This window comes from Bubalus bubalis, chromosome 1 (genome assembly GCF_019923935.1).
Source record: "Bubalus bubalis isolate 160015118507 breed Murrah chromosome 1, NDDB_SH_1, whole genome shotgun sequence".
NCBI classification, from domain to species: domain Eukaryota; kingdom Metazoa; phylum Chordata; class Mammalia; order Artiodactyla; family Bovidae; genus Bubalus; species Bubalus bubalis.
In genome coordinates, this window is record NC_059157.1 from 24,579,746 (window position 1) to 24,593,057 (window position 13,312).

Below are 13,312 nucleotides of genomic sequence, written 5' to 3' on the forward strand. Positions count from 1 at the left end.
TTTCTGCCATAAGGGTGGTGTCATCTGCCTATCTGAGGTTACTGATATTTCTCCCGGTAATCTTGATTCCAGCTTGTGCTTCATCCAGCCCAGCGTTTCTCATGATGTACTCTGCATATAAGTTAAAGAAGCAGGGTGACAATATACAGCCTTGATGTACTCCTTTCCTAATTTGGAAACAGTCTGTTGTTCCATGTCCAGTTCTAACTACTGCTTCCTGACCTGCATACAGACTTCTCAAGAGGCAGGTCAGGTGGTTTGGTATTCCCATCTCTTTAAGGATTTTCCGGAGTTTATCATAATCCACATAGTTGGCACAGTTAATAAAGGAGAAATAGATGTTTTTCTGGAACTCTCTTGCTTTTTCCATGATGCAACCAATGTTGGTAATTTGATCTCTGGTTCCTCTGACTTTTCTAAATCCAGCTTGAACATCTGGAAGTTCATGGTTCACGGACTGTTGAAGCCTGGCTTGGAGAATTTTGAGCATTACTTTACTAGCATGTGAGATGAGTGCAATTGTGTAGTAGTTTGAGCGTTCTTTGGCATTGCTTTTCTTTGGGGTTCGAATGAAAACGGACCTTTTTTAATCCTGTGGCCACTGCTAAGCTTTCCAAATTTGCTGGCATATTGAGTGCAGCACTTTCATGGCATCATCTTTTAGGATTTGAAATAGCTCAGTTGGAATTCCATCATCTCCACTTGCTTTGTTCATAGTGATGCTTTCAAAGGCCCACTTGACTTCACATTCCAGGATGTCTGGCTCTAGGTGAGTGATCATACCATCGTGATTATCTGGGTTGTAAAGATCTTTTTTGAAAGGGTTGTTATTTATTATAACTTATATAAATAAGCATGAATGAAACTTTTGGTTTTGTAGTTTTTGAGAGCATGAGAATAGCATGGTTCCATGGCCTCTGCACCCTGGGGACTGTGGTGCTTTCATTCTACAATTTGTAGATCTTGTCACCAGATTTATATCTCAGCAGTGCAGAATTTTTACAATCCAGGAAAAGAGAATTTAGTATGAGGATCCTCTCAATAGCTGAAGCGCCCAGAAGGGCCATCCCACAGGGGCAACTTAAGACAGATATTATTCAGCCATTGTGCTGCCATGTGAGTCTAAGTTTCTAGAAACCATAGTGGTGAAATTAATGAATATTAGAATGACAAAGGTGCAGTAAGAAATAAAAATGAACATGTAAGCCCACTGTTTTAAGGATTCATTGTGTGGCAGAAAATAGTCAAAGTACTTTTGAGCTGTTACCTTACTAAGTTCTCCATCTTAAAAAGTTAATAAATGCTATTTTGGGGTCATGATACTGTTATGGAAAGTGAAGGTCAGAGAGAAGAAGCCACTTTGCCCTAGGTCACATAGCTAGTGCATGATGGAGCCAGTATTCCTACCCTGGGTCTGCCTAGTGCCAGGGCCTTTCATCAGAGATTTACTGCAATCCCTTGCATCACTGTGTTGTGTTTGTGTGCTCAGTCGTGCCCAACTCTTTGCAGCCCCATGGACTGTGGCCCTCCAGGCTTCTCTGACCATGGGATTCCCCAGGCAAGAATACTGGAGTGGGTTGCCATGCCCTCCTCCAGGGGATCTTCCGTACCCGGGGATCAAACTTGCATCTCTTATGTCTCCTGTATTGGCAGGCGGATTCTTTACCACTGCACCACCTGGGAAGTCTCCCTTGCATTATTAGATTCCATCATTTAACAAATCTCCTTGCAGTACCTATATGAGTGAACAAAAATCAGAATCCATCCTCTCTTGGACTGACTTTCTAGTGAAGACCTTTGTTTTAGGTGAATGCAACAACTGAGGTCACAGAGATAATTAGTGGCAAAGCTGATTCCTGTATTTAGAACGCTTAACTCATGCATGCATGATAAGTTGCTTCAGTCATGTCTGACTCTGTGTAACCCCGTGGACCATAGTCTCTCAGGCTCCTCTGTCCATGGGATTCTCCAGGCAAGAATGCTGGAATGGGTTGCCATGCCCTCCTCCAGGGGATCTTCCTGACCCAGGGATCAAACCCATGTCTCTTAAGTCTCTTGCAGTGGCAGGCAGGTTCTTTACCACTAGCACCACCTGGGAAGCTCCCGCTTAGCCCATATTACAATGCTTTTCCCACTGAGAACACATAGATGTGATAAATACATTATGTAATTTAGTAACTCTGGTGTTACACTATACAGAAAAGACTCAGGCACAGTGAACATATTGAGTCTTTTTGTATATAATTTTACATATTTACTTCCAATAACTTTGTGAAATATTGGCAATTATTTCCATTTCACTGATAAATAAATTGAGACTCAGAAAGGATGTATGATTTTCTCAAAATAACAGAGAAAATAGGGGCAAGCAACAGAACATGATGACATTTAAAACTTGGTGCTATTCACTGACTATAGAGAAGCCCAAATAGAGTTATAAAAATTATTTTCAAGTATTTGCTATTTTATTTTTATATTAATATATTCAGGACTATCAACACTAAGGAAAAATTTATTTAATACTTACTTCCCATCTTCTTCCAAATTGTTTTCTGCATTAAAAATTAATGCCAAGGTAGAATAAAAGTCATAAAATTTTATCTTCATATGCACTTCAAAGATTAAAAAACAGATCTGTTTTTATTTCTGTAGGTAACAACAGTTACTGAAGGACTTTTGTCGTTGCTGCTGTCCTTGTTATTTTTTGCCTCTGAGCAATCCTTTCTACTAGTGGAAACCATGAAAAATTGATATATGTATTTTAGGGATGATTTTATTCTCTAATCCTACCTGTTTATCGTCTATTTCTCTATCTACCTAAACATCTATATAGGTACAATTTCCTTTACAATGTGAAAGCTGTATAGGAAGGAAAAACTGATTTTGTGTTTCCAAAAGCAGACAACAAAAACTGTCGTCCATGGCTTCTGCAGTTTTATGACTTGGTTTGTGATGCTTAACAGTGTGCTTGACAGAAGATACCATTTCCTCTTACTGCTAAGTCACTTCAGGCGTGTCCGACTCTGTGCAACCCCAGAGATGGCAGCCCACCAGGCTCCCCCGTCCCTGGGATTCTCCAGGCAAGAACACTGGAGTGGGTTGCCATTTCCTTCTCCAATGCATGAAAGCGAAAAGTGAAAGTGAAGTCGCTCAGTCGTGTCCGACCCTCAGCGTCCCTAGGCTCCTCCATCCATGGGATTTTCCAGGCAAGAGTACTGGAGTGGGGTGCCATTGCCTCCTCCGATTTCCTCTTAATACCTCTTTAAAACAAGACAAATATTGATATTTCTTTGAGGGACTTGAGTTTCTTTAATCTTTCATAACCACTGCTTTTATTTTTAAAAAGTAATCATATTTCAAAGAGTAGCCAGATACACAGTGACATGATGAGATTTGAGATTAGCTGCTGAATAAGATAAGTGAAGAAGCAAAAAATCACTAATGGTTAAAGCCTCTGAGTGAATTTTAATTACATCCAGTCAATGCTGGGTGACATGCATTTATATCACTTTTTAGACTTCTAGTTGGGAAGTGCTTTGTCAACAGCTTCTTCTTTGACAAAAGCATTATGTTTTTTTTTTTTTTAGGGAGTGGGGGGCCAATGTTAAAAATGAAGTGGGAATCAGACTAGAGAATGGGTAAACTTAGATTATAGTTCTAGATTCTAGTGTTTTGGTTTTGGAGAAGCCACTTATTTTCTCTGTTTTATTATATATGCAGAATAGAGGGGTGGGGCTGAAATAGCTCTAAGATTTCATTTACTTTTACAATTCTAAGATTCTGAAGAAGCAAGCTCTTTAGAAATGAGGTTTTTAAGGTTAAAGAACTTAGAAGGACTTTCTGTCCAGTGGAGAGACAAGGTAAGGCATGAAGGTTGACCCATGCCTCACAATCACCACTATGGAAATGTGGGTGGTTTGTGACAGTTCTGTCCGATTTCCTTAGTTTTCTAGGAAGAATGGGGCTATAACACCTTTCTCATAAGCACTGTGAGCACTAAATGAGATGGCATAGTAAACACTTGATAAACAGTATTATTTCATACTTAGTATTTCTTTGTTAGATAAGCAATGGAACAGGCATGTTACGAACTGTTAGGCTCTGTGAAAGTGAAAGTGATCATGTTAGCAGCTCAGTTGAATCTGCCAGGCTCCTCTGTCCATAGAATTCTTCAGGCAAGAATTCTGGAGTGGGCAGCCATTCCCTTTCTCCAGAGGCTCTTCCTGACCTAAGGATCGAACCCAAGTCTCCTGCATTGCAGGCGGATTCTTTACCATCTGAGTCACCAGGGAAGCCCTGCTTCTATACCAGCTTGCTGCTACTGCTGCTAAGTCGCTTCAGTCGTGTCCGACTCTGTGCGACCCCATAGACGGCAGCCCACCAGGCTCCCCCGTCCCTGGGATTCTCCAGGCAAGAACACTGGAGTGGGTTGCCATTTCCTTCTCCAATGCATGAAAGCGAAAAGTGAAAGTGAAGTCGCTCAGTCGTGTCCGACTCTTAGCGACCTCATAGACTGCAGCCTACCAGGCTCCTCCGTCCAGGGTATTTTCCAGGCAAGAGTACTGGAGTGGGGTGCCATTGCCTTCTTACATAATACCTAACACATAAACATTTACATTTGAAAACTTTCAATGCGCAGGGATCAGAATGTAAGAATTGGCAGTTCTGATCTATTGATATATTTAATTTATCTTTGAGATTGTTTTCACTCCCAATCACTAAGGGATAGTTCAGAGACACAGAGTTTTATTTTTGATCTTCAGTTTAGCTTTGTAATTCTTAAAATTCCCACTCAGAAAATTGAATATGGAACGTGAAAGGAGTAATGTACAAAAGATAGCATTTATGTTTAGAATTTTCTTCTGTTTCTGCTTTTACATTTGGAGCTTCAGCACCAACTCCTTTAAATTTAGGAGAAGATGAGATGGCTGCTCCAGAGCCAGTTCTTAGTTCGTTCATTAGCCTAGAGGCTCAGACATGCCTGGAACAAACTCTCGGACTACCACCGTCCCCTGATAAAGCTCATCCGAGTTTGCTACAGGGAGCCCACTGGGAGAGAAGAGGCTCCCTGCCTCCTCCTTGCTCCATGCAACAGCAAGCACCAGAAGCTTCTCAGCGCTTTTTAATTTAACCTTTTTGTCTCCTTAGGAAAAAGAAAGAACATTCCATTTGATGCAAAAGGTGCATCCAGATGAAAGAACCCATTTAAAGGCGTGAGCTTTAAGCTTTGTTCCTATGAATCATTTTACTTGCAACACTAATTGTTCTTAAAAAGCTAATAAGGATTATCTCTAACAAGCCAGGTTTGCTATTTTAAAATGAGAAGGCAAAAAAAAAAAAAAAGGAGAGGGGGAGACTGTGTCCAGAAAATGGTATTCTGTCTTTAACAGGAGAATTATACAAAGGAGGTAAATTTAAACTTTCATCTTCTTGTTTCAATTTTGATAATGTTGTACCATATAGCATTAATCTGATTCTTCTTACTTTCCTATGGGAATGACATGTAATTAAAACTTTAATGTACCTTCCTCCTCTTCTCTGCTCTACACCTCCCCACTCATACTTCTAAATTTCCTTGTCTGCTTCTCTTTTGCAGTCAAATTGCTTTCTTGTTTACCTCCTGAGTAAAACTGTAAATTTAAAATGAAAAAAGGAAGAGTTTAAACAGCTTCACATGAAATGATGGTTTGCCATGACTAATCCAGAATCAGTTTATGTTGTAAGCCTGTTTCTTAAAATACAATGTACACTGAAGCAGATCATGAAGTTCATTTTTCAGATTCTTTTTCTTCAGAACAAATCACCTCAGTTCTATTTTTCTCCCAGCCCACCTTGCTTTACTATTTTAAACTTCTTATCATCATTCTTCAGTTGTTTGGGGCTGAAATCTCCACAGAGAGCTGCAACAGTGCTGGGTGTGTGTGTGCAGCAGAGCGGGGACCTTACTAGAGAACGTTACACAGAATGTTCTAAAGTCACACCTCCAAACTGCAGAAAACCACATTCAACTTTTCCACCCTTGGAACATCATGAATGTCACTCCACAATGTAACACCAATCTGACTTCTCTACCCTTCAACTTTCAGCTTCCCCGGTGGCGCAGACAGTCAAGAATCTGCCTGCAATGCAGGGAACCTGGGTTTGATCCCTGGGTTGGGAAGATCCCTTGGAAAAGGGAACAGCTACCCACTCCAATATTCTTGCCTGGAGAATTCCATGGACAGAGGAGCCTGGCAGGCTACAGTCCACGGGGTCACAAAGAGTTGGACATGACTTAGTGACTTTCACCTTTCAAAGAGGATGGTAAATATGTAATTATACAGTTAGTCATCTGCTCCCTGTTATCTTGTCACTCATGAGCAATGCTGTGAGTCTGGCTTCAAACTGGGCACTTTATAGATGCCACTTCTTTTCAGATTCAAAACAAATCTTTGCTGTTCAGTTGCTCCATCACGTTCGACTCTTTGCAACGCCATGGATGGCAGCACTTTGGGCTCCTCTGTCCTTTTACCATCTCCTGGAATTTGCTCAAACTTATGTCCATCAAGTCAGTGATGCTGCCCAACCATCTCATCCTCTGTCGTCCCCTTCTCCTCCCACCTTCAATCTTTCCCAGCATCAGGGTCTTTTCCAATGAGTCAGTTCTTCGCATCAGGTGGCCAAAGTACTGGAGTTTCAGCTTCAGCATCAGTCCTTCCAATGTATATTCAGGACTGATTTCCTCTAGGATGGACTGGTTGGATCTCCTTGTAGTCCAAGGGACTCTCAAGAGTCTTCTCCAACACCACAGTTCAAAAGCATCAATTCTTTGGCGCTCAGCTTTCTTTATAGTTCAACTCTCACACACATACATGACCACTGGAAAATCCATAGCTTTGACTGCTAAGTCACTTCAGTCGTGTCCGACTCTGTGCCACCGCATAGACGGCAGCCACCAGGCTCCCCCGTCCCTGGGATTCTCCAGGCAAGAACACTGAAGTGGGTTGCCATTTCCTTCTCCAATGCATGAAAGTGAAAAGTGAAAGTAAAGTTGCTCAGTCGTGTCCGACTCTTAGCGACCCCATGGACCGCGGCCCACCAGGCTCCCCCGTCCCTGGGATTCTCCAGGCAAGAACACTGAAGTGGGTTGCCATTTCCTTCTCCAATGCATGAAAGTGAAAAGTGAAAGTAAAGTTGCTCAGTCGTGTCCGACTCTTAGCGACCCCATGGACTGCAGCCCACCAGGGTCCTCCGTCCATGGGATTTTCCAGGCAAGAATACTGGAGTGGGGTGCCATTGCCTTCTCCATAGCTTTGACTAGATGGACTTTTGTTGGCAAAGTAATGTCTCTGCTTTTTAATATGCTGTCTAAGTTTGTCATAGCTTTTCTTCCAAGGAGCAAGCGTCTTTTAATTTTAATGTAAATACATAGCCTCACTGAAAATGGATGCTAATTTTAGAGAAGTAGTCAGTATCTCGGAAAAATCTTGAGATGATTGTTTCCATATAGCCAAATGAATCATTTCACTTGAGACTAAACTCTATTTAAATAATAAGCTTTTTTTTTTTTTTTTTTTGGCTAGTATTTCAGAATCTTTATTTTATTCCTTTCTTACCGGTGTTTTAGACTAGAAATTCCTAGTGCTTTAGACTAGAAATCCCCAGAGGTATAAATAAGAATGAATAAAATCTGGGGGAAAAGAGTATTTAACTTGTGAAACTAGGCCTTCAAGTTAATGTAATCTTAAGATAATAGTCTCCAGTTGTGTATTGACTGTACAGGCTTGAACCTCAATGGGAAAACAACTTTGAAATCTATAGCAAGGCTCCATATTCAGAAAAGGAATAGAGCCTGGGTATAATGTCTTATTCTGTTTCCTCCTACAGTTTATATTTGAAATGTTTTTTATACAATTATGTATTTTAAATAAATGGCCTTTCATGCTATAGATCCTAGTTACATAGAAATGGAATCTCTCTGAAAAAAACATTATAGAAACTCAGATGGGCAGATTAGTCTTCCTAAACAATTAACTGATTCATTTGATTTTCTAGTGATGAAGAGTTGGGGATTTTTGTCTTTTTCCCTTCTCTGGGGGAAAAGAATAAATCTATCTTTTCAGTGTTTAAAACATTTCATGTGGAGGTAAATTTTACAGGTACATGAATGATTTTGGTCTGACAATTTTCAAGCTGAGGAAGTTCTGAAAGTGTAGTGTAAATGGAAAAAATTGGAAATTCCAAAAATCTATTTGGTGGTGGAAACTTATGGATATTTTCTCTTTCCTTTGTTTCTTCTATTCAGAACTTTAACACACAAATTAAAAACTGGTGGCCAGGGGCTTGAACAAAACAGAACAGAAACTTTCACCACTTTCTTTCTGTCTTGTCTTTAGCCTCTTTATGAAGTTAAATTATCCTTCTGATCTTTAAAGACTTTGGAATCTAGATTCCTTCTAAAATTCATCTCTTAAATCTGATATAATAAATTCATTTAGGTAAAAGAATAAAGGATATAATTGTGATCTATTATTAATACTGCTTATGTGTTTAGCACAATGCATGACAGAGAGTTATTGCTCAGTAAATTGTAGCATAATAGTGCTAAACACAGGCTTCCCAGGTGACGCTAGTGCTAAAGGACCTGCCTGCCAGTGTGGGAGACGTAAGAGATGTGGGTTCACACCCTGGGTCAGGAAGATCTCCTGGAGGAGGAAATGGCCACCCACTCCAGTTTTCTTGCCTGGAGACTCCCATGGACAGAGGATTAACAATATGTTTCATGAATATATTTCATGAATTTAAGAAGTCTATCCTGTTTAGTCTTTTGATATAATAATTTGACATACTCCACTATTTTATTATTACACATAAGATTACCTGGTAATTGTTCAGTCGCCTAGTCGTGTCCTACTCTTTATGACCCATGGCCTGCAGCACACCAGGCATCCCTGTATTACATACCTGGTAATGCTGCTATGTTATGTCTATAATTCTGCATACAATCTCTATTGCCAATACCTCTCTAGAAGAATAACTAATGCAAGATGAAGTTGGTCAGATCTTTCTCTCTTTTTTGGTCACCATCAACTTCGGAGACACTAGTTACTTATCACATATGGACAGAAGAATAAATAAAGAGGAAATACTGACTTCAAAATTCTAGTTTATCTATATATGGCTACTTTCTTCTAACCTGTCCTTCAGAACTTATATGTTTAATTATACATAAAACCTAATATAAGATGCCAGTGTAGGGGGAAAAAATGAGGTAGTAAAAATACCATGGGTAAACTTTCAAATATTTTATCCCCTGCAAATTTTCTCCCAAGCTCTTTCAATACATTCATAAAACATGTTACCAAGTCATCAGATGAAAATACACAAATTTACAGGCAGCAAAAGAACTACACAATTCAACCTCACATAGAGGGGAAAGTAACCTTTCCATTCCCTATTTCCCATCACAGTCCTTAGAGGAGAAGTCATAACTGGCAGGCATAGGGAGCCCGTATAATTGCTCCTTTTTCTTTCAGAGTTTCTACTGCCCTTTCTGGAGAAGGAAATGGAAACCCACTCCGGTATTCTTACCTGGAGAATTCCATGGACAGAGGAGCCTGGCGGGCTACAGTTTATGGGTTCGCAAAGAGTCAGACAGGACTGAAGCGACTTGCAGGGCGTGGTGGCTGGGAGGTAAACGCAGAAACCGGTACCCCGCCCCGCCTCAGTTCCACAGAAGAGAGAATGGGGGAGCACAAGGCATTGCCCACAAGACCCAGAGAGGTCAGTGAGTGTCCCAGGAAGTCAGGCCTTGTCTGTAACTGACTGCTTCCTGTTCTGCTTTGCCGATCATTTCCCGCATTTCCTCTGTTACATTTTCTACTAACCAATTCAGTCTAAAGGATATGTAGACATTAAAAGGTGTCTAAGAGCATATGTCTTTTCCTTAAATCTCTTTTCATTCCTACTTTCTAGGAAAGGCCTGTAAAAAAAAAAGTCTACTTCCTTTTCTATATGTTCCTGTCTGTACTTGATTATACGTATTGGAGAATGCTTACATTTCATTAAAAAAAATTTACCTTTTCCAAAATAAGCTCGCTTATGCACACTTTGAACACCTTTGTATCCCAAGCTCCTGCAGACGACCAGTCCTCCACGCAGTTCCCAGCGGTCGTCACACACCGTACCCCACTGGCCTTCATGGAAAATCTCCACTCTGCCTTCGTGCGGGCCGCTGCCACCCACCAGTCGGACTGTATTAGACTGTCCTGTAACAGAAATAAACAGGGTTTAATTTTTTATATATGCACATACTGCTTTATAATGCTTTTTCTTAAAAGAAAAAAAGCACAATTTTTCCAGTAAGTTCAATTACTGGAATAAGTGTTAAATTTTCTAGCCCCACCTATTGGTAAAGACTTTAATTGCAAACACTGTACTAGCAGACAAATCTGAAGAAGAAAGCTCTTCTTTCTTGTGAATCTCTTCCAGTAACTTTAAAATTTAACAGCCACAAGTCTGTTAATGTTATAGAGATTTTATGATATTTTATAATATCATAAACGTAAAAATAGGCCAAATACCCCATTCTTCACCAAGATAAAATAACTATAGTGACAACACGGATCTAGAAACAGCAAGGCTCTTCCTTGTTACAAGGTCCCTGGATTTTATCCCAAAGTGTTTTTCTTGTTTTGTAAAAGGATTAATGAGACCGGGATCAGATAATTTTTATTTTGAGAAATTGCTAAAGAAGTAAACTTTGGGAAGAAACATACCATGTCTAAATAGTAAAAGTAATTTTGCTCTGCAATGCCTAAGTAATTAAAATTGCCATACATGCTGTAAACTTTTATAAAATCTTGATCATGTGCAGCAATTAAAGTGTCTCTTTTTGCCTTCTTTAAAAGCAACATATACATTTCAAACCCAAGAACAGGTAAATAAAGTGGGTAATTAGTATTATAAAAAGTTTCACTTAGAGTTAGAAAATTTCTTTAAATAACCTGTACTGTTCTAGTAAGTTTTTGCTTAAGAATATTTGGCTAAAAATGAGGAAACAGAAAAGACAGAATATAACTTTTAAAATTTATTTAGTGCTAAATAAAAATAACAATATTCTCTAATAATTAAAAAAGCCAATGAATTAAACACAATTCTACTTAAATATATCTTTTCAAATACAAGTTTGAAGGACATCATATTATAAAAAAGCACAATGTAACTGTTACAATAAAAGTATCTCTGTAATGTGAAAATGGAGTTTTAGGTTATGGGTTTTCAGAACTCAGTTACCTAAAGAAAGAGTAACTTTTTTTTTTCTAATTTCAGTAAATTTTGTTGGAACAGTAATCCAACAATGTGTAAAGGAAAATAAGCCATTTCCTACAAGCCTGACTGAGCCACTCAGAAACAGGAAAAGCAAACAAATTAAATGTAGTATTACAATTATTTTCTTGATTCTTCCAAAATGTTATTCAGTGCTAAATAATGAATTTATGCAATAATGCCCAGGTGCATAAGCCCTTTTTCACTTAATAAACATGAATTATAAGCATTAAAAACATTTTTTAAAAGGAAAATAGCTTGCTATTGCAGTATTCAAACTTCCAATTACTGAGTAACCCAATTGTTCACTGTAGATGCCTAAGAAATATGAAATGATCCAGCAGCAGATTGTGTAAAGTTTTAAAATGCTAGAGTCATATAATAGTAACTAGTGCCACTCCCAAATGTTTAAATTTTACACACGTCAGAAATACCTAAACACAATATGTTTACCACGATTCTATGAAAAAACAGATGTCACATTCAAACACGTGATTTTATGAGCTTGCCTTACTGCCCAAATAAGTGTACAGAAGTGTTCTCATTATGGGTTCTTACCCCCTTCAGTTCAGTTCAGTTGCTTAGTCGTGTCCAACTCTGCGACCCCATGAAAGGCAGCACGCCAGGCCTCCCTGTCCATCACCAACTCCCGGAGTTCACCCAAACCCATGTCCATTGAGTCGGTGATGCCATCCAACAACTCATCCTCTGTTGTCCCCTTCTCCTCCTGCCCTCAATCTTTGCCAGCATCAGGGTCTTTTCAAATGAGTCAGCTCTTCGCATCAGGTGACCAAAGTATTGCAGTTTCAGCTTCACATCAGTCCTTCCAATGAACACCCAGGACTGATTTCCTTTAGGATGGACTGGTTGGATCTCCTTGCAGTCCAAGGGACTCTTCAAGAGTCTTCTCCAACACCACAGTTCAAAAGCATCAATTCTTCTGTGCTCAGCTTTCTTTATAGTCCAACTCTCACAATCATACATCATTTTTTCCCTTACATCTCTGAAAATGCCATTAAGGAAACTGGCTTGTCCTGGATCAGTGGTTCTCAAACTTTAGTTTGTCTTAGCTCAGGCTGCTACAACAAATATACCATAGGCCGATGGGTTAAGCAATATTAATTTCTCACAGTTCTGGAAGCTGGAAAGTCCACAAAACAAGGTGATGGCAGATTCAGGATTGGGTTTAGCCAACTTCTTGCAGCCAGCTGCCTCTTTCTGCTGTGCTCAGGTGGCCTTTCCTCAGTGTATGTTCATGCAAAAAAAGAAGTAGAGAATAGGTCTCTGGTCTCTTCTTGTAATACTACTAATAGAGGAAAACAGTAGAATGGGAAAGACTAGAGATACCAGGAAAATTTCTTCAGGAAAATTAGAGATACCAAGGGAACATTTCATGCAAAGATGGGCTCAATAAAGGACCAGAAATAGTATGGACCTAATAGAAGCAGAAGATATTAAGAAGAGGTGGCAAGAATACAGGGAAAACTACACTAAAAAGATCTTAATGACTCAGATAACCACAATGGTATAATCACTCACCTAGAGCCAGATGTCCTGGTGTGCAAAGTCAAGTGAGCCTTAGGAAGCATCACTATGAACAAAGCTAGTGGAGGTGATGGAATTCCAGTTGAGCTATGTCAAACCCTAAAAGATGATGCTGTGAAAGTGCTGCACTCAGTATGCTAGCAAATTTAGAAAACTCATCAGTGGCCACAGGACTGTAAAAGGTCAGTTTTCATTCCAGTCACAGTGAAGGGCAATGCCAAAGAAGGTTCAAACTACCACCAACTGCACTCATCTCACACACTAGCAAAGTAATGCTTAAAATTCTCCAAGCCAGGCTTCAACTGTACATGAACCGAGAACTTCCAGATGTTCAAGCTGGATTTAGAACAGGCAGAAGAACCAGAGATCAAATTGCCAACATCTGTTGGATCATTGAAAAAGCAAGAGAGTTCCAGAAAAACATCTACTTCTGCTTCGCTACGCTAAAGCCTTTGGGTGG

At 39.6% G+C, this 13,312-nt stretch overlaps 1 protein-coding gene across 1 annotated transcript in view; it reads right to left on the bottom strand.

Annotated features, from left to right (window-relative positions):
- The window catches only part of MSR1 (macrophage scavenger receptor 1), a 79,899-nt gene that overhangs the window by 4,623 nt on the left and 61,964 nt on the right, over positions 1-13,312 (bottom strand). Inside the window, exon 9 of the mRNA XM_006047769.4 lies at positions 10,059-10,247. Coding sequence (XP_006047831.1) covers positions 10,059-10,247 — 189 coding nt within the window. The remainder of the gene's footprint in view (positions 1-10,058; positions 10,248-13,312) is intronic.